Raw genomic sequence first — 25,933 nt, 5'->3', positions numbered from 1 at the left:
AAACTGATAATAGCATATCCTGGCAAGTAGTACAAGAACTGAATATTTCATACTTTGTAGAAATGTAAACTGATAGATTAACTTTAGAAAAATGGCAGACATTATCTAGTACAGCTAAATATATGCACACTCCATGACTAAGCAGTTCCAGTATTTTTTTATTGATCTGTAAGAGTTTCTAATATACTCTACGTGAAAGTCCTTTGTCAGATTTACGTACTGAACTATCTTTCCCTACTCTTGTCTTGCCTTTTACTCTTTTCTGACATCTCCTCTCTCTTTCTCTCCTTTTTTCCCAAACATCTGTTAAAATATTAGTGCCTACTCTATGCCAGATCCTGTTCCAGGTACTGGGATTCCAGTGAACAGAAGTCCTTAATTTTAATGTATCCTATTTATAATTCTTTTCCTTTCTTCTAAGAGCTTTTTTGTGCCCTATTTTGAGAAGTTGTTGCTTACTTTACCTTTCATATTTAGATCTATGATCTCTTTGGGATTTATTTTAGTGTGAAGTATGGGTCAAATTTTCTTTCTGGATTTCCAGTAGACCTAGAACCATTTACTAAAAAGACCATTTTTTCCTACCACAGTGTAGTGTCACTTTTATCATAAATCTGGTGTTCAAATATATTTGAGTCTGACTCTGTTCCTTTGGTCTGTATGTCTATTATGCTGATACTTCTGACTTCATTATTATGGCATTGTAATAAGCCTCGATACATTGTAGTAAATGAAAAATTGATTTTGTTTTCTAATTTTTTCTCTTTTGTTGATTCGTACTTGTTTTTGTTTCCTTCTTCCTAATTTGAATTTGCTTAGATAACTGACTGTTTTTATTTTTGAGGCAGAGTCTCACTTTGTCCCTCAGGCTGGAGTACAGTGGCATGATCTCAGCCCACTGCAACTTCTGCCTCCCAGGTTCAAGTGATTCTCCTGCCTCAACCTCCCAAGTAACTGGGATTACAGGCATGTGCTACCACACTCAGCTAATTTTTGTATTTTTAGTAGAAACAGGGTTTTGCCAATGTTGGCCAGCCTGGTCTTGAACTCCTGACCCCGATTCCCCTGCCCCCCGACCTCCTAGAGTGTTGGGATTATAGGTGTGAGTCACTGCACCCAGCCAAATAACTGACTTTAGAACTTCTTCCTCTTCTAATCTAATATACAAATCCCTGGGCTTGGCATGGTGTCTCACGGCTGTAATCCCAGCATTTTGGGAGGCTGAGCAGGGCAGATTGCCTGAGGGTCAGGAGTTCTAGACCAGCGTGGCCAACGTGGCAAAATTGTCTCTCCTAAAAATACAAAAAATAGCCGAGTATGATGGCATGCACCTGTAATCCTACCTACTTGGGAGGCAGAGGCAGGAGAATTGCTTGAACCCAGGAGGCAGAGGTTGCAGTGAGCTGAGATCGCACCACTGCACTCCAGCCTGGGCAACAGAACAAGACTCTATCTCTAAATAATAAAATAAATAAAATAAAAATCCAACACTGTAAAATTCTCTTTAAGCATTACTTGAATTTCATTCTACAGATTTTGATATTTTGTATTTTTTAATCCTGTTCCTTCTATAATATTTTATATTTTATTTCGGTTGAAAGTGTTTTTAAATTTTTTGTGAATCCTTTTTTAGACCCTTACCAACAGTATATTGCATATCCCTAACTCTCACTATGTTGCCAGGCTGATCTCGAGCTTCTGGCCTTGAATGATCCTCTTACCTTGGCCTTCCAAAGTTCTGAAATTACAGGCGTGACCTGCCACACCTAGGCTTTTGCATGTTATATATGATGTTTGTATCATCCTGTTTGAGTTTCTTATTGTTTCTGTTAACTGCATCAGAGGTGCCTATTTTCTTCATGTGTTTTATGATTTTGGGTTGTGAGTTTTCTTTGTTGTAATTCTATCAGCTAGAATTCTATAAGACCTGAATTGAGGATGCCTTCTTCCAATGAGGATCTGCCTTGCTTTTTCCCCTGCAAAACTTGGGGGCACTATCAGTTTTTGTTCTGTTTATGTGAAAAACCTTATAGATTTTTGAGCCATGCAAATAATGTTAATTCAGGTTCTCAACCACATGAGAATCAGCATATGGCCATGAATTCTTGGGGGAGACATTTCTTTATCTTTTCTCAGAAAAAAAAAGGCTAAGGTAGAGTTCTTTCATGTTTATGTCTGTGGAGCAGATTTGTTTCTAGTGTACTCCTCTGAGGCTGTATCTTTTTGTGCTTCCAGTTTTATTTGGGCATGGGTATATGTGTGGGAGGGCTAGTCTTCCAACCAGCCAACCAGTTCTTAGCCCAGAACCCCATGCTACCCTTACTATAGGAAAGCAAGGCATTAGTGCCCACTTATCTCCTTAAACCTCTTCCCCTTCTTTAATCTTCACCTCTTGTGAAACCTCTTACTCTCTTACAGGCTTATCTCTGCATTTCACTGGGTAGTGTTGATGGATACTTTTATATCACTGGAAACAGAAGCTATATTTTAACTTTTTGTTACAGAGATGGCTTTTTGATTCCTTATATGAAAGTGTGAATTTCATCATGCTAATTTAGTAATGAGCTATAGAGGTGATCCCTGAAGTGTAGTCTTGTGATGCTAATCTATTAATGACTTGTAATGAGAGATAAAGTTCAGCAGAAGAGTTATTCATTCATGCAGCTAGTATTCATTGAGTGCCAGTTATATACAGGGCACTAGGGATGATTAGAACTAAAAATATAAAAAATAAGAAACCCAAACAACAAGCTTCCCTAAAGAAGCTTAGAATCTAGTTGTGAAGACAACATTAATCAAGTAATCGCTTTGATAAATATCAAGGAGCCACATCAACAGATGTGGCAAAAGAAGTATATGGTTCAACTGTCTACGAGCAAGGGATTTGACCTAGTTTGGGGAGTTGTTGAAAGTTTTTCTGAGAACAACTGTTTGAGCTAAGAACTAAGGGTAGTAGAAGTTAACCATGTAAAAAGCAGAGTATACCAGGCATCAGGAAAAGCACATGGCAAGGCCTGGAATCCGAGGGGGCGCATGGTGAGTATGAGACATTAATAGAAGGCTAAACTGGCTGCAACCCAGAGAACAAAGGAAACTACAAGTAGATGAGAGATAGGTAGGGCTGTATTAACAGGGCTTGATACTGAATGCCAAGTAATTTGTCTGTATCCTATGTGTATTGGACAACCAGCAAAAGTTTTGATGCAAGGGGAGGAACATGCTGAGGCCAGAATTTTGGAGTGATCATTTTGGTTATAGTTAGGAAAACAGATTGGAGCCAGAATGGGAGAGGCAGATCAGTTAGGAAATTGTTTTAGTAATCTAAGTGAGCAATGATAATATCTTCAATTAAAGAGGTGATGGTGATTATGGAGCCAGTGGACACACACACACACACACACACACACACACACATTAAATGAGTTAAATGTTTGAAAGTATAGTTAGTAATCTTCATAAACTTATTCTCATCTTAACTAAATGATAGAAATATGTACTTTCAAAAAGTCTCATCTGTTTCATCATCTGCGTTCCTGAAGCTCTATATAAGTATTATTAAAATTGGAAAAAGATACAGACTTAAATATTGTGTAGGGCCAAAATATACAGAAGAAATTACTGTAAAATATGGATCACAGTTGTATTTCAGCATAGCTAATTTGCCAAAAGTTAGCTCTTTTTCCCTTCTTGTAGCAAGGATTACTATCAAACTTCTATGAAGAATTTGGGCTGGAAGGCCGGGCATGGTGGCTTACACCTATAATCCCAGCACTTTGGGAGGCTGAGGCGGGTGGATGACTTGAGGTCAGGAGTTTGACACCGGCCTGGCTAACATGGCAAAACCCTGTCTCTACTAAAAATACAAAAATTAGCCAGGCGTGGCGGCACACACCTGTGATCCCAGCTACTCTAGAGGCTGAGGCAGGAGGATTGCTTGAACACAAGAGGCAAATGTTGCAGTGAGCCGAGATTACACTACTGCACTGCAGCCTGGGCAGCAGAGTAAGACTCTGTCTCAAAAGGAAAAAAAAAAAAAAAAAAAGAATTTGGCCTGGAGATCCTTGTGGTATTAGTGAAAAACTTGCCCCTCACATAGCATACTACCTACATGCGTAAATTCATCCACCAGTCTGTGGAAGTTAGCATGTTTGTAGAACCTAATATACTGTCTGTGCCTCTGTATTTTTTGAGATGGAGTCTCGCTCTGTCATCCAGGCTGGAGTGCAATGATGTGATGTCAGTTTACTGCAACCTCTGCCTCCCAGGTTTAAGCGATTATCCTGCCTTAGCCTCCTGCTTAGCTGGGATTACAGGCTCTGCCACTAGGCCCGGCTAATTTTTGTATTTTTAGTAGAGATGGGTTTTACCATGTTGGCCAGGCTGGTCTCGAGACCTCAGGTGATCCACCTGTCTTGGCTTCCCAAAGTGCTGGGATTATAGGCGTGAGCCACCATGCTCAGCCCCACTGTGCTTTCACAACTACTGAAAAAGAAAACCTGAGAAAGTTTATTGATCAGTAGACATGTATATGGCTGGAGAGGTATGTGATAAAGCAAATATAAAAAATGCTTATTATAGGATCTAGATAATGAACATGTGGCTATCCCTATAGAATTCTTCTAATCTTTCCATCACTTGAAAATTTTCATAATGAAATATTAGAGAAAAAGGTACCCAAAGCCCTGAAGTACTTGTGAAAGTCAAAACTAGTAATGTGATAAAAGATTTCAAAATCTATGTGTTGCATTAAGGCTAGGTTGTGGTTTTTTTTTTTTGCAGGTTAAGTTCAGTGAACTAACTGTTGATATGTTCCGTATGTTACAAGCTCTGGAAAGGGAGCCAATGAATTTAGCTTCCCAGATGAATAAACCAGGAATGCAGGTAATTTTCTTTTTTACGTTTGCAAGTTTGGTGACCCTCTGGCTGCTTCTCTCCTCACAGAATGCAGCTGATTATTCAATAAATACTACAAACTTTAATAAATAATTCTTTTGATGAGACTTGGAGAAATAGATAAGCATAATCACAGTAAGACTGAGTCAAAATAAGACTTACTTGATACTTGATAAGGGCATTGATAATTCATTAGTCAAATGCAGCATATATGTATAATGTTTTCTGTTTGTAAATATAGGAATCAGCTGACAAGCCTACTAGACGAGAAAACCCCCACAAGTATCTGCTCTACAAACCAACCTTCAGCCAACTCTATACCTTCTTAGCAGCATCTTTTAAGGTATGTGTGATCCGGTACTTTTTACTATAAGGTGAAAGTGTGCCCTAAGTAGAATCTAAGAGTCACTCTTTTAAAAAAATGTTTAAGAGTTTAAATAAAATATAAAAATTAAAAATTGCCTTTAGAATAACGATCCTGATAATAGCTATTTTTGTTTTGTTTCATTTCTTTTTTTTTTACTCCTGGTAAGCTGTGAAATAGCTGTTTTTGGAATGAAAATTTATTGTGATGTTGTGATTGTTCCCATCATTAATTAATGGGAATAGTGGTTTTCCTTCCTCCAGTTTTTTATTACTTAATGATTTCAGGTATAACAATGCAGAACTGGAAAATGAAAGCAGAGTGCCTAGGCCTCTTTAATACTCAAGGAGCTCTTGAAATATTTAGATCATCTGACAGAACTATGAGAAATAGAATTCTTCCCAAAGTCTATGTAGAGAAAGCCACAGAAGGGACTTTGTCTTTTAGCCATATAGTCAGGATCTTTACTTCTCCATTCAGCTTTTCAGAGGAGAATATTCTCTAAATGATGGGGTTTTTGAAGCAGGGAATGCTTTTACAACTTTTGATGATAGTTATAGATTAATAATGAATCTCTGCTGTGTATATAGTTTTAAAGTCAGAACCAAGAAGAGCGTTTCTTCTCTTGGAAAAGACATTCGTGCATTTTTATTTATTCTACAACTTTAAAATGTTATGAACTTTAAATGAAACCATGTTTTATTTAAAAGTATGAGAAGTAGAAAAATTCTACCCAAAGTCTATATAGAGAAAGCCATAGAAGGGACTTTGTCTTTTAGCCATATAGTCAGGATCTTTACTTCTCCATTCAACTTTTCGGAGAATATTCTCTAAATGATGGGGTTTTTGAAGCGGAGAATGTCTTCACAACTTTTGATGATAGTTATAGATTAATAATGAATCTCTGCTGTGTATATAGTTTTAAAGTCTGAACCAAGAAGAGTGTCTCTTCCCTTGGAAAAGGCAGCAGTGTTTTCTAATTTATCCCACAACTTAAAAATGTCATGAACTTTAAATAAAACCATGTTGTTTATCCCTGTTTGTTGTTTTGTGTATGTGATTTTCTTTAATTTCAGGAGCTGCCTGCCAATAGTGTGCTTCTGATTTACCTGTCGGCCACTGGCGTTTTCCCCACAGGTCGTTCTGATAGTGAAGGTACAATAAAGGAATGCTCCCTGTTGTGAGCAGGGCTTGAATTCTCTTTATTTTCTACAAGACGGTGGCCCATAGCCCACAGATCATCTCAAGCTTTCTAGACAGACTTCCAAATTTAAAACCTGGTCTTGTTGATTGGCAATTTTGTAGATACCCGAGTCTGTCATACTTTCTGAAATGTTGTTTGTCAAAGCCCATAAATCATCAGAGAATTTATATATTAAATGCATGCTTCACTATCAAATTTATCAAAAGCATAATATGTAAATACATTTAGAGATACATAAGGAGTTTGATGTTTTGAAGTTGAAAAGGATGATGGAATAACCAAGCCTAATTATCTATTTAACATCTTTGAATTTTTCTGAGCTTTCAGTGCACTGGGGAATCCGGTCAATGGCTACATGATGGCTGAAAGTCTTTGTAGAAATCAGTGTATTTTTGTAACTGTGAAAGTTCAAGCCCTTGTCATGATTTTGTTTTCTGTCCTTTATTTTGTTTTATGGATTTAATCTGTAGAATATCGGGATGCTGTTTCAGAATAAAAACTTAAAAAACTGTCCAGAACATATGAGTCCAGAAATTGGTCAGAATAGATAAGTAACTTGGATGTAAATAAGATGTTTAAATCTTTGTCTGGACCAAAAAAAAAAAAAAAAAAAAAAAAATTCTTAACATTCTTAACATTTTCCTCTTCATTTGTTTGTTGAAATTTGCATTCCTTTATAAATGCATGTCCTTGCCATCTTCCTTGCATGACCTATAGATTCTCTTAAAATGTTAAAATGAAAACAAAACAAATCTCTTTAGTCTTTTCATTGCAGTGAATTTTTTTAAGAAATGAAATATAATACAACATTAAAAGTAATGTAAAATCTTAAACTACTTTAGTTTTGTAATAATAAAGTTAATACTTTTATTTACATTTGTCTTTATGTCTAATATACTGTTAAATCAAGTTTTCTAGGTCTCTGCTTAACATAATGACTTTTTAACTTTTTTCAAAGTATGATAGGTAATAACTGAATGGTCCTTTGAGAGAGATTATCTGAACATCTCACAGTTGCTATTTCAGTTAGACAAGAGTTTAGCTAATTCATACAAATTTAGTGGGAAAAGGCTAACTTCAGAACCAGAACTAAAGTACTTCGTATGATAGTGATAATAATGGAGTTTTTGCATGCTGAAATCTGGCAATACATTCTTAAAAGTGAAATTTTTGTGAATGACAATTTTCAAATTCTATTCAAATGTTTTCCTAAATTTTACAGTTAGTGGCTCATTTAAAATTATGTTTATGCCAGGCGCAGTGGCTCACGCCTGTAATCCTAGCACTTTGGGAGGCTGAGGTGGGTGGATCACCTGAGATCAGCAGTTCAAGACCAGCCTGGCCATCATGGGGAAACTCCATCTTTAAAAAAAAAAAAAAAAATTAGGAGATTAAGATTTCATTCTTAAAAAAAAATTACTTTATTCTGCAACTTCTTTTTTTTCTGAGACGGAGTCTCACTCTGTCATTCAGGCTGGAGTGGAGTGGTATGATCATAGCTCACTGCAGCCTCAAACTCCCTGGTTAAAGTGATCCTCCCACCTCAGCCTCCTGAGTAGCTGAGAATATAGGCACCTGCCACCATGCTTGGCTAATTTTTTTTTTTTTTGAGACAGAGTTTCGCTCTTGTTACCCAGGCTGGAGTGCAATGGCGCGATCTCGGCTCACCGCAACCTCCGCCTCCTGGGTTCAGGCAATTCTCCTGCCTCAGCCTCCTGAGTAGCTGGGATTACAGGCATGTGCCACCATGCCCAGCTAATTTTTGTTTTGTATTTTTAGTAGAGACGGGGTTTCACTGTGTTGACCAGGATGGTCTCGATCTCTTGACCTCGTGATCCACCTGCCTCAGCCTCCCAAAGTGCTGGGATTACAGGCTTGAGCCACCGCGCCCGGCAACTTGGCTAATTTTAAAAATGTTTTTGTAGAGACGTGGTCTCACTATATTGCCCAGGCTGGTCTGGAACTCCTGGCCTCATGTAATCCTCCTGCCTCAACCTCCCAAAGTGCTGGGATTACAGCCATGAACAACCAAGTCTGACCAAATTCCTTTTAAAATAATATTGTTAAAGCTGAGATTATAAGTGTGCTTGAAATATAAAGGTCATTTTGAACATCCCGGATCTCCATTTCTTTTATTACTTAGAAAAATGATTCGATAGATTCTTGTTTTGTTTCTCAATATGTTCTCTTTGAAGAACTGCTGAATAATTAATGATTTTTTAAAATGTTGAAACTGACAACATATTGAAGTAATTTAAATATTCCATTAAATTAAAATGTTAAATTTTAAAATAATTTAAATGTTGTTTAATTCTCTTCCCTTGTATCAATAAGGGATTCACACAGTACTTTCGTATTTGAACGTCAGGTCAGTGTTAGTCTTCAACTGAAGTCTAGGATTCTTCCCTTTGTTTTTATAGGTCCTTATGATTTTGGAGGTGTACTTACTAATAGTAACCGGGATATTATTAATGGAGATGCCATCCACAAACGAAATCAGTCCCACAAGGAAATGCACTGGTATGTATTCTGGTGTCTCCTCTTATTCTAAAAATTATACCTCTGTCTATATATAGAAAACACATTAAGTAAAATGGGGAGTTTTTTTCAGTACTAGAATGATTCCCTTAGACTAAGATTTAGGGACAGACTGGAAACACTTATTTGAATTCCAGCAATAATTCAGGCTCTGTCTATCCTAGGAAATTAGAATTTTTGGTTGATATTCATTGGACAAATATTTTATTGAGTATTATATGACACACTATTTAGTCACAAGGGATATGTCAGTGAACAAAATGGCATTCTAGTTGGAGACAGTAAATATATACATAAATAAATATGTCAGGACGTGATACATGTGACATCAATATGAACTTTAAAAAAATTTTTTTTTTTTTTCTTGGCCGGGTGCGGTGGCTCAAGCCTGTAATCCCAGCACTTTGGGAGGCCGAGGCGGGTGGATCACGAGGTCAAGAGATCGAGACCATCCTGGTCAACACGGTGAAACTCCGTCTCTACTAAAAATACAAAAAAGTAGCTGGGCATGGTGGTGCGTGCCTGTAATCCCAGCTACACAGGAGGCTGAGGCAGGAGAATTGCCTGAACCCAGGAGGCGGAGGTTGCGGTGAGCCGAGATCGCTGCCATTGCACTCCAGCCTGGGCAACAAGAGCGAAACTCCGTCTCAAAAAAAAAAAAAAAAAAAAAAAAAAATTTTTTTTTCTTTAGAGAGAGAGTCTTGCTCTGTCACTCAGATTAGTCTTGATTTCCTAGCCTTAATTGATCCTCCCACCTTAGCATCCAAAGTACTAGGATTACAGGTATGAGCCACTGTATTCGGCCCAAATATTTTTTTAATGTTATTTTTTGGGGACAAACATGGTGGCTCATGCCTGTAATCCCAGCACTTTGGGAAGCCAAGGTGGGCAGATCACCTGAAGTCAGACTTTGAGATCAGCCTGACGAACATGGAGAAACCCTGTCTCTACTAAAAATACAAAAAATTATCCAGGTGTGGTGGCTCATGGCTGTAAGCCCAGCTATTCGGGAGGCTGAGGTAGGATAATTGCTTGAACCCAGGAGGCGGAGTTTTTGGTGAGCTGAGATTGCACCTGCGCTCCAGCCTGGACAACAAGAGCAAAACTCCATCTCAAAAAAAAAAAATTTTTTTTTAAATTGAAATATAATCATTGTACATGTTCATGGGGTACATAATGATGTTTCTATACTTATAATTTATAGTAATCAGTTCTGAGTAATTAGCCTATTCATTATCTCAAACATCCATTCTTTGCCTTGGGAACATTTAATGTCTTTCTTCTAGCTATTTAAAACTATATAATATAGGCTGGTACTGGTGACTCAGTGCCTGTAATCTCAACACTTTGGGAGGCCGAGATGGGTGGATCATTTGAGATCAGGAGTTGGAGACCAGCCTGGCCAACATGAAACCCTGTCTCTACTAAAAATACAGAATTAGCCAGGCATGGTGGCTCACACCTGTGGTCCTAGCTTCTCAGGAGGCTGAGATGGAAGAATCACTTGAACTCATCAGGTCGAGATCGTAGTAAGCCGAGATTGTGCTCTGGCTTGGGTGACAGAGTGAGACTCCGTGTCAAAAAAAAAAAAAAAAAAAAGAAGAGAAAATAAAAACTATATAACATATTATTAACTATAGTCATCCTACAGTGGTATAGAACACTAGAATCTAGCTATAATGTTGTATTCTTTAACAAATCTCTTCCCTATCCCTCCCTTCCTCTGTCCTTTCCAGCCTCTAGTATTGAAATATTTTTTTAAAGGTGGAGTCTTGCTCTGTCACCCAGGCTGGAGTGCAGTGGCATGATCTTGGCTTACTACAAGCTCCATCTCTGAGGTTGAAGTGATTCTCCTGCCTCAGCCTCCGAAGTAGCTGGGATTATAGGTGGCCACCACCACACCCAGCTAAGTTTTATATTTTTCATAGAGACGGGGTTTCGCCATGTTGGCCAGTCTGGTCTCGGACTCCTGACCTCAGGTGAACCACCTGCCTCGGCCTCCAAAAGTGCTAGGATCACAGGCAAGAGCCACTGCGCCTGTAATTTCTTAATACAGGGTTTTTTGTTTGTTTGTTTAATATAGCACAAATGAATATTATTACGTGATTTCAAATAGACCTTCAGGCCAGGAGCAGTGACTCACACCTGTGATCCCAGCGTTTTAGGAGGCTGAGGTAGGAGGATCACTTGAACCCAGGAGTTTGAGACCAGCCTGGGTAGTACAGTGAGATTCCATGTCTACAAAAATTTTTTTGAAAAAATGCAAAAAATACAAAAATAGAGTTTCATCTATGAAAGTTCGTTCATTCGTTCTTTCCTTCCTTCCTTCCTTCCTTTCTTTCTCTTTCTCTCTTTCTTTATTTCTTTCCTTCTTTCTTTTTTTTTTTTTTTTTTTTTTGAGACAGAGTTTCACTCTGCTGCTCAGGCTGGAGTGCAATGGCATGATCTCGGCACACTGCAACCTCTGCCTTCCAGGTTCAAGTGATTCTCCTGCCTCAGCCTTCCAAGTAGCTGAGATTACAGCCATGCACCACCATGCCCAACTAATTTCTGTATTTTTAGTAGAGACAGAGTTTCACCATGTTGTTCCAGGCTAGTCTCGAACTTCTGACCTCAAGTGATATGCCTGCCTCGGCCTCCCAAAGTGTTGGAATTACAGGCATGAGCTAGTATGCCCAGAGTTCGTTCTTTTTTTAAACCTAAGAACTTCATTGCTTGGGCCACTATTGACTTCAGAATTTCTCTAGCTGAGAGCAATCTGGTTATAAAGAAAACTGGACTGGTCTAAAAATTCATTTCTAATACAGATTGAATGTCCCTTATCTGAAATGTGTGGGACCAGAAATGTTTCGGGTTTGGATTTTTCCATGTTTTGGAGTATTTACATGTAGATAGTAAGATACCTTGGGGATGGGACTCATAAAATTTATTTATGTCTCATGTACACCTCATACACATTGCCTAAAAGTAATTTTATTTTTCCCTTTGACATCCCGAATAAACTATTTGTTGTGTACCTGTATGACTATGATCTATCATGTGAAGTCAGGTTTGGAATTTTCTACGTGTGGCATCATGTTGGCTCTCAAAACCTTTTTGGATTTTGGAGCATTTTAAGTTTCGAATTTTCAGATTAGGAATGCCGAACCTATACTGCATGATCATTTACATGTGGAATCTAAAAAAGTTGCATTCAGAAGCAGAGTGCAGTTGTAGTTATGAGGAGCTAAGGATTGGGGAAAATAGGGAGATATTGGTTAAAGGGTGCAACCTCTCAGTTGTAAGATAAATAACATTTAAAGTACGGCATGGTGATAATAATTAAAAATACTATATTGGCTGGGCGAGGTGGCTCACGCCTGTAATCCCAGCACTTTGGGAGGCCAAGATGGGTGAATCACCTGAGGTCTGGAGCTTGAGACCAACCTGGCAACATGGTGAAATCCTGTCTCTATTAAAAATGCAAAAATTTGTCCAGGCGTGGTGGCACATGCCTGTAATCCCAGCTACTTGGGAGGCTGAGGCAGGAGAATTGCTTGAACCGGGGAGGTGGAGGTTGCAGTGAGCTGAGATTGTGCCACTGCACTCCAGTCTGGGAGACAGAGTAAGACTCCATCTCACATACATACATGCATACATACATACATACAGTATTGTTGGAACGAGTGTGGTGGCTCATGTTCATAATCCCAGCCCTTTGGGAAGCTGAGATGGGAAGATTGCTGGAGTTCATGACCAGCCTTGACAACATAACAGGATCTTGTGTCTACTAATTAACAAAATGAGCCAGGCATGGTAGTGCATGCCCATGATCCCAGCTACTCAGGAGACTGAGACAGGAGTATCACTTGAGCCTGGGAGATTGGGGCTTCAGTGAGCTATGATCCTGCCACTGCACTCCAGCCTTGGTGACAGAGTGAGACCTCATCTCAAAAAACAGCAGCAACAAAAATTGTAGTTTACTTGAAATTTTCTAAAAGAGTAAAGCTTACGTGTCCTCTATGCCTACCGCCACCCCTGCTTACACACACAAAGGGTAACTGTGTGGGAATGGAGGTGTTGATAGACTTGATCATGGCAATCACAACGCAATGTATACGTTAACAAGTTATGTTGTACACCTTGAATATATACAATTTTTATTAATAAAAGAAAAACTTTTTGAAATATAATGAAGTTTAATATAGCTCATTGAAACATTTATATATTTACATTTACATTAGCATCTATCTACATGCAGGTGTCGTGTACTTAACCATCGGAAAGAGGGCATGCACACCAAAATTCTGACCTTACACGGTGGCTCTCACATGGATGTTACTGGACTTCAGCCTTTGGGTTCAGTAACTCCTCTGTGGGCCGGTTAAACTCCATGTTTTAACAAGCCCTTGATGCAGATGTTCAGAGGAAACATAAAGTGTAGTAAAAGGTAGCCAGGCATAGTGACTCATGCTCTTAATCTTAGCACTTTGGGAAGCTGAGGTGGGCAGATTGCTTGAGCCCAGGAGTTTGAGACCAACCTGGGCAACATGGAACAACTCTATCTCTACTAAAAATAGAAAAATTAGCCAAGTGTGTTGCTACACACCTGCAGTCCCAACTATTCAGGAGGCTGAGGTGGGAGGATCATGTGAGCCTGGTACATGGAGGTTGCATCGAGCTGAGATTGTACCATGCCACTCCACTCTAGCCTGGGCCACAAAGCAAGATGGTGTCGTTAAAAAAAAAAAAAATAGTGATAGTAAAAAGGTTTTCAGCTGGACGTGGTGGCTCATGCCTGTAATCCAAGCACTTTGGGAGACCGAGGTGGGTGAATCATAAGGTCAGGAGATCAAGACCATCCTGGCCAACATGGGGAAACCCTGTCTCTACTAAAATACAAAAAATTTGCTAGGTGTGGTGGTGTGCACCTATAATCTCAGCTGCTTGGGAGGCTGAGGCAGGGGAATTGCTTGAACTCAGGAGGTGGAGGTTGCAGTGAGCCAAGATCATGCCGCCACACTCCAGCCTGGTGACAGAGCAAGACTCCATCTCAAACAAAACAAAACCAAAACAAAAATGTTTTCATACTTACTACCTGCGATATTAAGATGTATCTTGAAATATTAAAAATCTTTAAAATAGAGATGTTGAAGACTCATTGAAATACAAATCTGGTTTTGTATTCCATCTTGTTTCCAGATGTTCTTACAAAGAGCTTTTAAATATGAAACAGGTACCTGTGTGCCAACTTCCGAGGTTTTCATGCTGTGTGTTTAGTCATCTTTAAATACATAGGCTTCTCTTTAGCTTAGATATTCTTGAGTAACAATTGTCTCTGAACTTTTTTTTTTCAAATCAAGCTATTTTTGCTATCCCAGTAAATACAGACTTTTTTTTCCTTTGCGTAACTAGTCTTTGTTTTTCTCTCAGTGCTATCATGCAAAGGAGATATGAGCAGACCAAACTGAAGAATAAGATTTCTGAGAGGTGGCTGACACAGTTTAACATTTCTTCATTGTTGCTGTTTTCCCAGCCTTCATCCCGGAGATCTCTATCCTTTCACCAGGAAGCCCCTGTTCATCATTGTGGATTCATCTAATAGTGTTGCATACAAGGTAAGTTCCATCAGAACTATTACACAGTTAGACATTGTGGCACCAACCCAAGGGTACCCACTCTTAATGTGTGCCTTTTTATTTTGCTTTATTTTATTTAATTTTACACAGTTTGTATTTAGTGTTTCTTTTCTTTTGAGGTTGTGCATGCTAGTCAGGATCGGGTGCTATGAATAGAAACAAGAAGAAAACGCATGAATGGACACTCAGTGGAAAATAATAAATCCTCCTGCAGGAAAAAAAAAAATCAAGATTTCCAAGATCTCTGGTGGAAGGTTTATTTTTGTTATATAACCCAGAATAATTTTCTTTTATAGAGGGAGAGGGATAAGGGTGAATTTTATTTTCTAGTGTTCAAACGTTTCCCCTTGTCACGCTGAGCTGCTGTAGTTTAAGTGAAACCTCTACCCCATACTTACAGTCTTTGAATATTAACATATTGTTTTACATGCACTCAATTTTTTGAAAATTTGTGATGATCACAAAAAAAAGATGGCCCTGAATGCAGAAATAAGTGACAGGGATCTAACTTGAATATCCTTCATTTTATATTTTGCTATTGAAGTGATGATTTTCAGTGGTTCCATAAAGAATGCCAGTGGTGAAACACTTTTAAGTTGGATATTATAATTCAAACTATAGTAATTTACAGGAAAATGAAAACACAGTCTTTAGGGTCCTTTATATCTGATCAAAATGTTTTGTTAGTGAAAAATATATTCAAAAATATTCTGGGTGCATAGATCTGCCACTTAAACTGCATCTGTTGTGGGTGTTCATATTGCAGTCAGTTGGAGAAGTAAACATTGGTAGGTTTCTATCAGGAAACCAATGAAAATGTCTGGTAGCCAAGTTTTCCATTTAGTTTTCATGTTTAGTTTTACTTAAACTCTTTATTCCAAGAGTTTCCAATGCACCCTACATTTTTCAGCATGTTTCCTCCTATTTACTTTGTCAAAGTTTAGTATTTTACAACTTTTGATTTTTAGGAAAGTTATCAGTTTACTTTCTTAAGTTGTATATGTGATTTTTTTTTTTTTTTGGTGGGAAATGGAAGAATGTGGGAGGCTGCTGAACAAAACGGTTTATTGGCTCTCCCAATTAAACTTATAAAACCAGAAGGGTCCAGGCGTTTTGTGTCTTCAGAGAATTCAAAAGAAGTACTCTCTCTTTGTTAATGAAAATGAATCTGTTGTAGCAGTTCGGTGATATGGCAGAATGTATTGATGCACCAGGTCCAGTGTATTGTTTAACATGATCTAGCATCATTGAGAGTAGTTTAGCAATCCATTAATTTCTCCCAATTTAATTGGGCATTATTGGATACCACTTCTCAGGAGTACTGTTTGTTGTATGCACCTGCAGAGCACTATTTAGATTTAGGATGAATATTGGATGCTGATTTTTATTTATTTACTTATTTTGAGATGGAGTTTTGCTCTTGTCTAGGCTGGAGTGCAATGGCACAATGTTGGCTCATCGCAACCCTTGCCTCTCAGGTTCAAGTGATTCTTTCTCCTCAGCCTCGTGAGTAGCTGGGATTACAGGCATGTGCCACCACGCCCAGCTAATTTTTTTGTATTTTTAGTAGAGACGGGGTTTCACCATGTTGGCCAAGATGGTCTTGATTTATTGACTTTGTGATCCCCCTGCCTCGGCCTCCCAAAGTATTGAGATTACAGGCGTGAGCCATGGCGCCTGGCCACAGACGCCGGTTTTTAAAGACACCATTGTGTATAATTGGAAATGTATTTGGTCAATTATTACATCATGGCTTAATTTTAGATTTTAATATTGTGATGCACGGGACAGCTGTGGAATAAAAGCAAGTGATTTTTTGTTGTTGTTTGCTTTTGATGGCACATGCACTTTCACTCCTCTAAAGAAAGAAATTGTTCCGAACATACCAATCTTCAGAAATGAAAAGGGAGGCCGGGTGTGCAGAGGCTCACACCTTTAATCGCAGCACTTTGGGAGGCTAAGGTGGGCAGATATTTGGGGTCAGGAGTTCAAAACCAGCCTGGCCAACATGGCAAAATCCATCTCTACTGGAAATTTAAAAATTAGCTGGGCAAGGTGGTAGTCCCAGCTACTTGGAAAGCTGAGGTAGGAGAATCGCTTGAACCTGGGAGTTGGAGGTTTCAGTGAGCCAAGATCAGGCCATTGTACTCCAGCTCAGGTGGCAGAGTGAGATTCTGTTTAAAACAAAACAAAACAAAAACAGAAATGAAAATTGAACTCCACAGGCAGTAGGCAAATCAGACCATGGGACAGACCAATTTTAATCTTTTTAGAAATTAATATTACTTACTACATTTAATTCAAGCATGTAGTTCTTTTTGGTAGCATACGAAGGTGTTTCATATTTACTTTTCCCACAAAAGCATTTGTAGTTTGGTCATGGTGGCTTACCCCTGTAATCCCAGCACTTTGGGAGGCTGAGGCAAGAGGATCACTTGAGCCAGCAATTTGAGACAAAGTTGGGCAAGATAGCTGGATCCCAAATCTATTAAAAAAAAATTTAAAAATCTGCCAGACTTGGTGGCTCCCGCTTATAATCCCAGCACTTTGGGAGGCTGAGGTAGGCAGATGACCTGAGGTCAGGAGTTTGAGACTAACATGGTTAAATCCCGTCTCTACTAAAAATACAAAAATTAGCCCGGTGTAGTGGGAAGCGCCTGTAATACTAGCTACTGGGGAGGCTAAGGCAGGAGAATCGCTTGAACCTGGGAGGCTGGAGGTTAGGTTGCAGTGAGCTGAGATCACGCCACTGCACTCCAGCCTGGGTGACAGAGCAAGATCCTATCTCAAAAAAAATTTTTTTAAATTAGCCAGGCTTGTTTTTATGAACCTGTAGTCCCAGTTACTTCAGGAAGCTGAGGTAGGAGGATCTCTTAAGCCCATGAGTTTAAGGATGTAGTGAGCTGTGATTGTGCCACTGCACTTCAGCCTGAGTGAGAGAGCAAGAGTGTATCTCTAATAAATTAATTAATTAGGTGAAATTAAGCATTGTAAAGTCTTCAGCTACCACTTTGCAAGTTTTTTTAGTTTGTTTGTTTTTTGAGACAGAGTTTTGCTGTCGCCAGGCTGGTGTGCAGTGATGTGATCTCAATCACTGCAACCTCCGACTCCCTGATTCAGTGATTCTTCTGCCTCAGTCTACCAAGTAGCTGGGATTACAGGCACGCACCATCATACCCCAGTTAATTTTTGTATTTTTAGTAGAGACGGGATTTCACCATGTTGGCTGGGATGGTCTTGATCTCCTGACCTCGCTGCCTCGGCCTCCCAAAGTGCTGGGATTATATGTGTGAGCCACTGTGCCCAGCCAAGTTGTCTTATTTATTATTGTCTGTCCTTTGGTCTTTAATAAACTTTTTTCTTTAGGAAATTCTCACATCTTTATTTTCTTTCTTTCTTTCTTTCTTTCTCTTTCTTTCTCTCTCTCTCTCTTTCTCTGTCTCTCTCTCTTTCTCTTTCTTTCTTTCTTTCTTTCTTTCTTTCTTTCTTTTCTTTCTCTCTCTCTCTCTTTCTTTCCTTTCTTTCTTTCCTTCCTTCCTTCCTTTCTTTCTTCTCGCACTGTTGCCCAGGCTGTAGTGCGGTGGTGCGATCTCAGCTCATTACAGTCTCCACCTCCTGGATTCAAGCAATTCTTCTGCCTCAGCCTCCTGAGTAACTGGGACTACAGGCGTGCGCCACCATGCCCAGCTAATTATTTTGTATTTTTAGTTGGGTTTCACCATGTTGGCCAGGATGGTCTCAATCTCCTGACCTCGTGATCTGCCCTCCTCAGCCTCCCAAAGTGTTGGGATTACAGGCGTGAGCCACCATGCCCGGCCCACATCTTTATTTTCTAAACATTTTATTGAGATTTTTCACTTGTTCTCTGTATTATCCTTTCATATATATAGAAATAGATGCATGTATGTTTATGTAACCCATACATATACATATACATATATAATTATCTTTTTTTAAAATCATGGTTGAAATACCTCTCTTTCCTTTGAGAATATCAGTGATCATTTAAAATTTCTCCCTGCCTGGTATCTTTTTTCTCTTTGTTCATTTGTTTCTGTTTGTTTTTGCCTGTGTCTTTCTCCTTAGAGACTTTAAAGTGTCATAATCCTCACTTGTTTGCTCATATTTAAGAGTGGAGCCTAGCAAACTGATAGAAGCTCTGAAGAGCTAGGTGGGGCTGATTCCAACTGAGCTGGACCTTATAGTTGGGTAACCTCTAATGTCAGTATCTTTAGATCTTTCTTCATGGCCTGGTCACATTTACGAGAGAAGATGTAACTGTTCCGCCTGGAATATAGAAGGTCTAGTGACCAGCACGATGCCCTGTTTTTCCTGAAGTGTGTGTGTATATGTGCGCATGTGTGTGTGTATATGTTTGTGTGTTTATAGATACATGTGTCTTTATGTACCAGTGCCTCACACTTAAAAGAGTCTTTTTTTTTGCAATGGAGTCTCACTCTGTTACCTAGGCTGGAGTGCAGAGGCATAAACTCGGCTCACTGCAACCTCTGCGTCCCGGGTTCAAGTGATTCTCAAGCACTAATTTTTGTATTTTTAGTAGAGATGGGGTTTCACCACATTGGCCAGGCTGGTCTCCAACTCCAGACCTCAGATTATCAGCCTGCCTAAGCCTCCCAAGTAGCTGGGACTACAGGAGTGTGCCACCAAGCCCAGCTAATTTTTGTATTTGTTTTGTTTTGTTTTGAGATGGAGTCTCCTTCTGTCGCCCAGGCTGGAGTGCAATGGCACGATCTCAGCTCACTGCAACCTCCACCTCCTGGGTTCAAGTGATTCTCCTGGCTCAGCCTCCTGATAGCTGGAATTACAGGTGCCTACCACCATGCCTGGCTAATTTTTGTATTTTTAGTAAAGATGGGGTTTCACCATGTTGGTCAGGCTGGTCTCAAACTCCTGACCTCAGGTGATCCGCCTGCTTCGGCCTCCCAAAGTGCTGGGATTACAGGCATGAGCCACCACACCTGGCCAAAACAGTCTTAAATCAGTGCATGTTAAATGATGAAATGAGGGCTCTATTGTCCTTATTTTATATTTAAGGAAACTTTGCCTATGAAGTTGAGGATCTTGTCCAAAATTTCCAGCACCAGTCTTTCTCTTTCCAATGCCCATGCTCTTTCCCAAGCCAGAAAAGTGTAGTTAGCTTTTCAGGCTTCTCTGAGCCTCATGTTAGAGGAATAGAGTGATTGAAATACTAAGATTTGTGTAACAAGTATGGCCTATATTTTGGCTCTTAGATTGCCAGTAGGGGTAAACTAAGCAAGTTGATTGGCCTTATGTGTGGTAAGGTAGTATTTAGTAGAAGTAAAAAAAAAAAAAAAAAAAAAAGTCCTCAGTCATTTTGGGCAATACTTTTTTTTCTTCTTCCCCTGGAAAAAGAAAATTCTTTTGAGCATTTTAAGTATCTGTGACAGCGCTAGATGGATCCATGAAAATGACTTACACATTTGTCAAAATAGGCGTATTTATCCAGACAGCCTCATCCTAAAGTATTTGACTGATGTCCACAGCAATCAGTCTGTTAAGGCATTCACAACAGCATTCAGTTATGTAAGAGCTCTTCTGCCAGCCAGCCTCACTCTCATTCCATTTCTCTCTTGTGATTTTGAAAGACCTTCTCTTTGTTTTGGGTGTACTGCAGTTATGTCTGAGTTTGGGTTAATCTATTGGAATTTGTTGGACTTATTTTCCTCTTTTGTTTTTTTTTTTTTGGATCCCATTAAAAGTGAATGTAATTGCTATGGACTTCTTGAGGTAATAGATTGGAGATTTTTGTTACTGCTGGGAAATTCTCATTTTCTCTTCACATATTGATAGTATTTAAGCTTCTCTGTCCTTACCTTCTGGAGCTCCGATTAAATATTAAATGTTAGACATTCACACCATATCATCCACATTTCTTAACCTCTCTTCTGTCTGTATTTTCCATCATTTTGTTTCTTTGGTTGAGACTTGTATAGTTTCTTCTGATCAGCTCTTAGTTCAAAAATTCTCTTTTCAGCTGTGTGTAACTTGCTGTAAAACCCATCTATTGAGTTTTTTGTTGTTTATGTTATTTTTCTTTCTTTCTTTCTTTTTTGGAACGGAGTCTTGCTCTGTTGCCCAGGTTGGAGTACAGTGACGCAATCTCAGCTCACTGCAACCTCTGCCTCCCGGATTCAAGCAATTCTCTGCCTCAGCCTCCGAAGTAGCGGGGATTATAGGATCCCAGGCCTGGCTAATTTTTGTATTTTTAGTAGAGACAGGGTTTTACCATCTTGGCCAGGCTGGTCTTGAACTCCTGACCTTGTTATCTGCCCACCTAGGCCTCCCAAAGTGCTGGAATTATAGTCGTGAGCCACTGAGCCCAGCCTGGTATTTTTCACATCTGGAAATTCTGTGTCATTCTTTTTAAAATATTCTATTGCCCGCCCCACCTTTTTTTGAGACAGAGTCTCGCTCTGTCCCCCAGGCTGGAGTGCAGTGGCACTTTCTCAGCTCACTGCAACCTCCGCCTCCTAGGTTTAAGCAGTTCTCCTGCCTCAGCCTCCTGAGTAGGTGGGACTACAGGTGTGACACCACACCTGGCTAATTTTTTGTATTTTTAGTAGAGACAGGGTTTCACCATGTTAGCCAGGACCTGATCTCCTGACCTTGTAATCTGTCCATCTCGGCCTCCTGAAGTGCTGGGATTACAGGCGTGAGCCACCCTACCCAGCCACTCCATTGCCCTTTTTCTAATTTCTTATTTTCAAGCTTATTTTTTATTTCTTCAAACTTAATAAACATAGTTATTATTTGTTATCTATGTGATATTTTCTGTAATCATACATGAAATCGGATTTTTATATGAAATCTGATTTGGCTGTTTGAGACACCCTTTGCTGTTTTGTGCCCCTGTATGCTTGATTATTTTTTACTATGTTTCTTCTCATTATCCTTAAAATTACTTGTATGAAGTTCATATAGCCCTAAGATGAGGTTGTCTTTAAGCAGAGAGCGTCTGCGTTTGCTCATGCCAGACACCCGGAGGCACTACCAGTTTGAAATCACCTAGATAATAGAAATTTGGGCTGCAGATATATAGGAGGGCTGACTTAGACTGATAGTCCTCAGGAACTTAGTTTTTTTCTTTTGTTTTCTGCTCAGCATCAAGGAAAATTTTTTTTTTGCAGTCCCATGTGGAGTGATCATGGAGGAGGTGTCAAGTTTGGTTTTGGTTAATCCTTATACTGAGAGTATAATACTTTAGGATTCCAGGTTAAAGGGTATAGCCTTTTAGGATTCCAATTTAAAGGGTATAGCCCTTAGGATTTCAGTTTAATGTGGGACAAGTTTTAGATCTATTAGATTCCCATCTTGGACAGATGCTGAGCTGTGACATTTGTCCCCTTTTCCAGATGAGATCTTCAAAACCCAAATTCAAATTGCTGCACTGATTCAGGATAAGAGTTCTGGAATCTGCGTATCTTCTCAGTGCCCTCTACAGGGTTTTCCGTGTCTCTCTGCCCTCTTATCAGTGAAGTGCCCTTGGGTCCAGTCCTTGTTCTTTTCTACCTACAACTGACTTCTTGATGTTCTTAGCTGATTTTATGGCTTTGCTATTTCTGTGTTGACAGCTTCCAGGCCAGACCTCTCTCTCAAACTGAACTCAAATATTTTCTACCTACTCCACATCTTTAGTTGGTAATTTAGTTGGTAGAGTTTGCAAACTGAACATGGCCAAGACAGAATTCCCAGGCTCTTCCACATACAGGTTTCCCCTTTTTAGTTCATGACTGCTATACTATTGTAGTTGCCCCAGCCAGAATCCTTAGTTTCATACTTGATTCCGCCTCCCCTCACATCCAACATTCATTCATTCATTTCAGGAAATCCCGTTGGCTCTAACTAATATATATATCCAAGATCCCATTACCTCTTCTGCCTCATCCTGGTTCATACCACCATCATCATTCACTTGAATTATTGCAGTAGCTTTTTTTTTTTTTTTTTTTTTTTTTTTTAAATGGAGACAGAGCCTTGCTCTGTTGTCAGGCACCAGGCTGGAGTGCAGTGGCATGATCTTGCCACACTGCAACCTCTGCTTCCTGGGTTCAAGCATTCTCCTGCCTCAACTTCCCCAGTAACTGGGACTACAGGCTCAAGCCACCACACTCAGCTAATTTTTTTTTTTTTTTTTTGTATTTTAGTAGAGACAGGGTTTCAGTATGTTGGCCAGGATAGTCTTGATCTCTTGACCTCGTGGTCCACCCGCCTCAGCCTCCCAAAGTGCTGGGATTACAGGCGTGAGCCACTGCGCCAGGCCTACAATAGCCTTCTGGCTAGTCTTCCTCCTTCCTTGCTCTCCTATACATGTGCCTGTAAGACAGATATGCCTCCTTTCTACTCAAAATCACCAGTGGCCTGTCATCTCACTCAGAGGAAAGGCTTCATTTTTTCTGTTCACACATAGCCCTCCCTCCCCAGTCTTCCAAAAACATCTCTGATCTTCTCTCTTCCTGGGCCCCTGATTGCTCAGGTCTCTTCAGCCACACTGACCCCCTTATTGTTCCTGAAACATACCAGCCAGTCATCTGCCCTAGATCTTTAGGGGCGTCAGTGTTCTGTTCCCTCTGCTTTGAATCCTCTTCCAAAGATACCTACATGGTTCTTTAGGTGTTTGAGCAAATAAAGCCTTTTATAAGGTCTTCCCTAATTGTCCTACTTAAAATTATATGCCTCCCTAGTACTCCTTATCTACCTTTCTTACTTTATTTATCTTAATAATCATAACAGTTAATTTTTCTATAATGACTGTTAGTGATATGCAATGCACTGTTCTCAGCATTTTGTATGTATACATTTACTACCTGCATAACACAGTGTATTGCTTTTATTGTTCCCATTTTACTGATAAGAAAACAAAGGGACAGATAAAGGTTAAGTAATTTGCCCAAGATCACACAGATAGTGGGTGGCCGTGTTGAAATATAAACACAGTGCACTGTAAACTTGTGCTATTAACTATATGCTGTACTCCCATATGTAGCACTTGTCACCTTCTTTGATATTATATAACTTATTTATTTAGTTGGTTAGTTTACTATGAGTCACAGCCTACCATTTCTCCATCCAACATCCAACGTTAAGTTCCAGGCCGGGCACAGTGGCTCACGTTTATAATCCTGGCACTTTGGGAGGCTGAGGAGGGTGGATCGTCTGAGGTTAGGAGTTTGAGACCAGCCTGGCTAACATAGTGAAATCCCACCTCTATTAAAAATAAAGAAATTATCCAGTTGTGGTGGCGCACACCTGTAATCCCAGCTAGTCAGGAGGCTGAGACAGAGAGAGTTGCTTGAACCCAGGAGGTGGAGGTTGCAGTGAGCTGAGATTGCCACTGCACTCCAGCCTGGGCGACAGAGCAAGACATCATCTCACAAAATAAAAATGAAAATAAAATAAAATAAAATAAAATAAATGTCAGCTCCAGAAGATAGTGTTTTTTCTGATTTTGTTTGTTTGTTTGTTTGTTTTGAGATGGAGTTTCGCTCTTGTTACCCAGGCTGGAATGCAACGGCGTGGTCTTGGCTCACCGCAACCTCCGTCTCCTAGGTTCAAGCAATTCTCCTGCCTCAGCCTCCCGAGTAGCTGGGATTACAGGCACACGCCACCATGCCCAGCTAATTTTGGTATTTTTAGTAGAGACGGGGTTTCACCATGTTGACCAGGATGGTCTCGATCTCTTGACCTCGTGATCCACCCATCTTGGCCTCCCAAAGTGCTGGGATTATAGGCGTGAGCCACTGCGCCCAGCCCTGATTTATTTACTGTTTTATCTCTAGCACCCGTAGCAGTGTCTAGTCCTTAGGTCTATGAGTATTTGTTGAAAAAGAGAAGAAGACATCTTTAAAAAGAACATTATATACTGTTTTAAGTGAATGTGCATGGATGCAGTGGTATAATCATAGCTCACTGCAGCCTCAAACTCCTGGGCTCAAGAGAGCCTCTTGCCTCAGCCTCCTGAGTACTAGGACTAAAGAAACGTGCCACCACACCTGGCTAATTTTTACATTTTGTTTAGAGATAGAGTCTTGCTATGTTGTCCAGGCTGGTTTTGAGCTCCTTGCTATAAGCTATTCTCCCACCTTGGTCTTCCAAAGTGCTGGGATTGTGAGCCACTGTGCCCAGCTAGTGAATACATTTTAAACCTCAGTTAAAGCGATAATTTACTGGGCAAAAGATTGAATAGCTATATGAAAGAAATCTGAAAAGCCCCTTCACTGGATAGAAATAGAGCAAAGTTATCAAAATTATTTATTTATTTATTTATTTATTTATTTATTTATTTTTGAAGACAGAGTCTCGCTCTGTTGCCCAGGCTGGAATGTAGTGATACAATCTCAGCTCACTGCAACCTCTGCCTCCCAGGTTCAAGTGACGTCTCCTGCCTTGGCCTCCCAAGTAGCTGGGATTACAGTCGCCTGCCACCATGCCCAGCTAATTTATTTATTTATTTATTTTGTATTTTTAGTAGAGATGGGGTTTTGCCATGTTGGCCAGGCTGGTCTCGAACTCCTGACCTCCACCCATCTCATTCCACCCATCTCGGCCTCCCAGAATGCTGTGATTACAGGCATGAACCACTGCACTTGGAAACTTTTAGAGTCAGATATACAATTTAGGGCAATGAAAAAGATCAGAACTATCCAATTAATTCTGTAGCAGTTAGGCCACAGAATACTTGTATGGCCTTGATCATGTCTTTGATCTTTTCTGAGCTGCTTTTTCCTTCTCTAGAAAATAAATTGTGAATACTGATCTTACAGGAGTGTTGTGATTGTAGATTAGGATCTATAAAACCTAGCATAGTTTCTGGAAAATAGCACTCAGTAAATGATATGAATTATTATGATAATGATACTGTTTCCAGACAAAATTAGTACACAGTAAAGAAAACTTTATCCCAAATTGGTTGATCAATATAGAGTAGAAGAATTTAAATAAAATACAAGCAAATAGGCTTATTAATAGAAGAATCTATCAAAAGAGTTTATCTCAATCATGCATGAAGGTTAGATATATGAAAATCAGGCCAGGTGCAGTGCCTTGTGTCTATAATCCCAGCACTTTGGGAGCATAAGGCAGGAGGATTGCTAGAGGCCAAGAGTTCAAGACCAGCTTGAGCAATATAGCAAGACCCTATCTATAAATTAAAAAACTAGCTGAGTGTGGTGCCACACCTGTGCAGTCCTAGCTCCTTAGGAGGTTGGGGCAGGAGGATTGCTTGAGTTCAGATAAAGACTACAGTGATCTATGATCACACCACTGTACTCCTGCCTG

General features: G+C 39.7%; 1 protein-coding gene across 6 annotated transcripts in view; it reads left to right on the top strand.

The window, feature by feature from the left end:
* The window catches only part of SCAI (suppressor of cancer cell invasion), a 198,912-nt gene that overhangs the window by 134,855 nt on the left and 38,124 nt on the right, over positions 1 to 25,933 (top strand). For all 6 annotated transcript variants that reach the window (XR_012516677.1, XM_074395333.1, XM_074395332.1 and 3 more), the window contains 5 exons: positions 4,780 to 4,881; positions 5,135 to 5,236; positions 6,334 to 6,412; positions 8,882 to 8,981; positions 14,515 to 14,596. Coding sequence is in view for 5 of the 6 variants with exons in the window: in XM_074395333.1 (XP_074251434.1) it covers positions 4,780 to 4,881; positions 5,135 to 5,236; positions 6,334 to 6,412; positions 8,882 to 8,981; positions 14,515 to 14,596 (465 nt within the window). In the remaining variant the exon portion in view is untranslated. The remainder of the gene's footprint in view (positions 1 to 4,779; positions 4,882 to 5,134; positions 5,237 to 6,333; positions 6,413 to 8,881; positions 8,982 to 14,514; positions 14,597 to 25,933) is intronic.

The sequence above is a fragment of the Saimiri boliviensis genome, chromosome 2, assembly GCF_048565385.1.
Source record: "Saimiri boliviensis isolate mSaiBol1 chromosome 2, mSaiBol1.pri, whole genome shotgun sequence".
Taxonomy (NCBI): Eukaryota; Metazoa; Chordata; class Mammalia; order Primates; family Cebidae; genus Saimiri; species Saimiri boliviensis.
The sequence above is the reverse complement of the archived record's forward strand: the minus strand, read 5'-3'. Positions and strand labels throughout refer to the sequence as shown.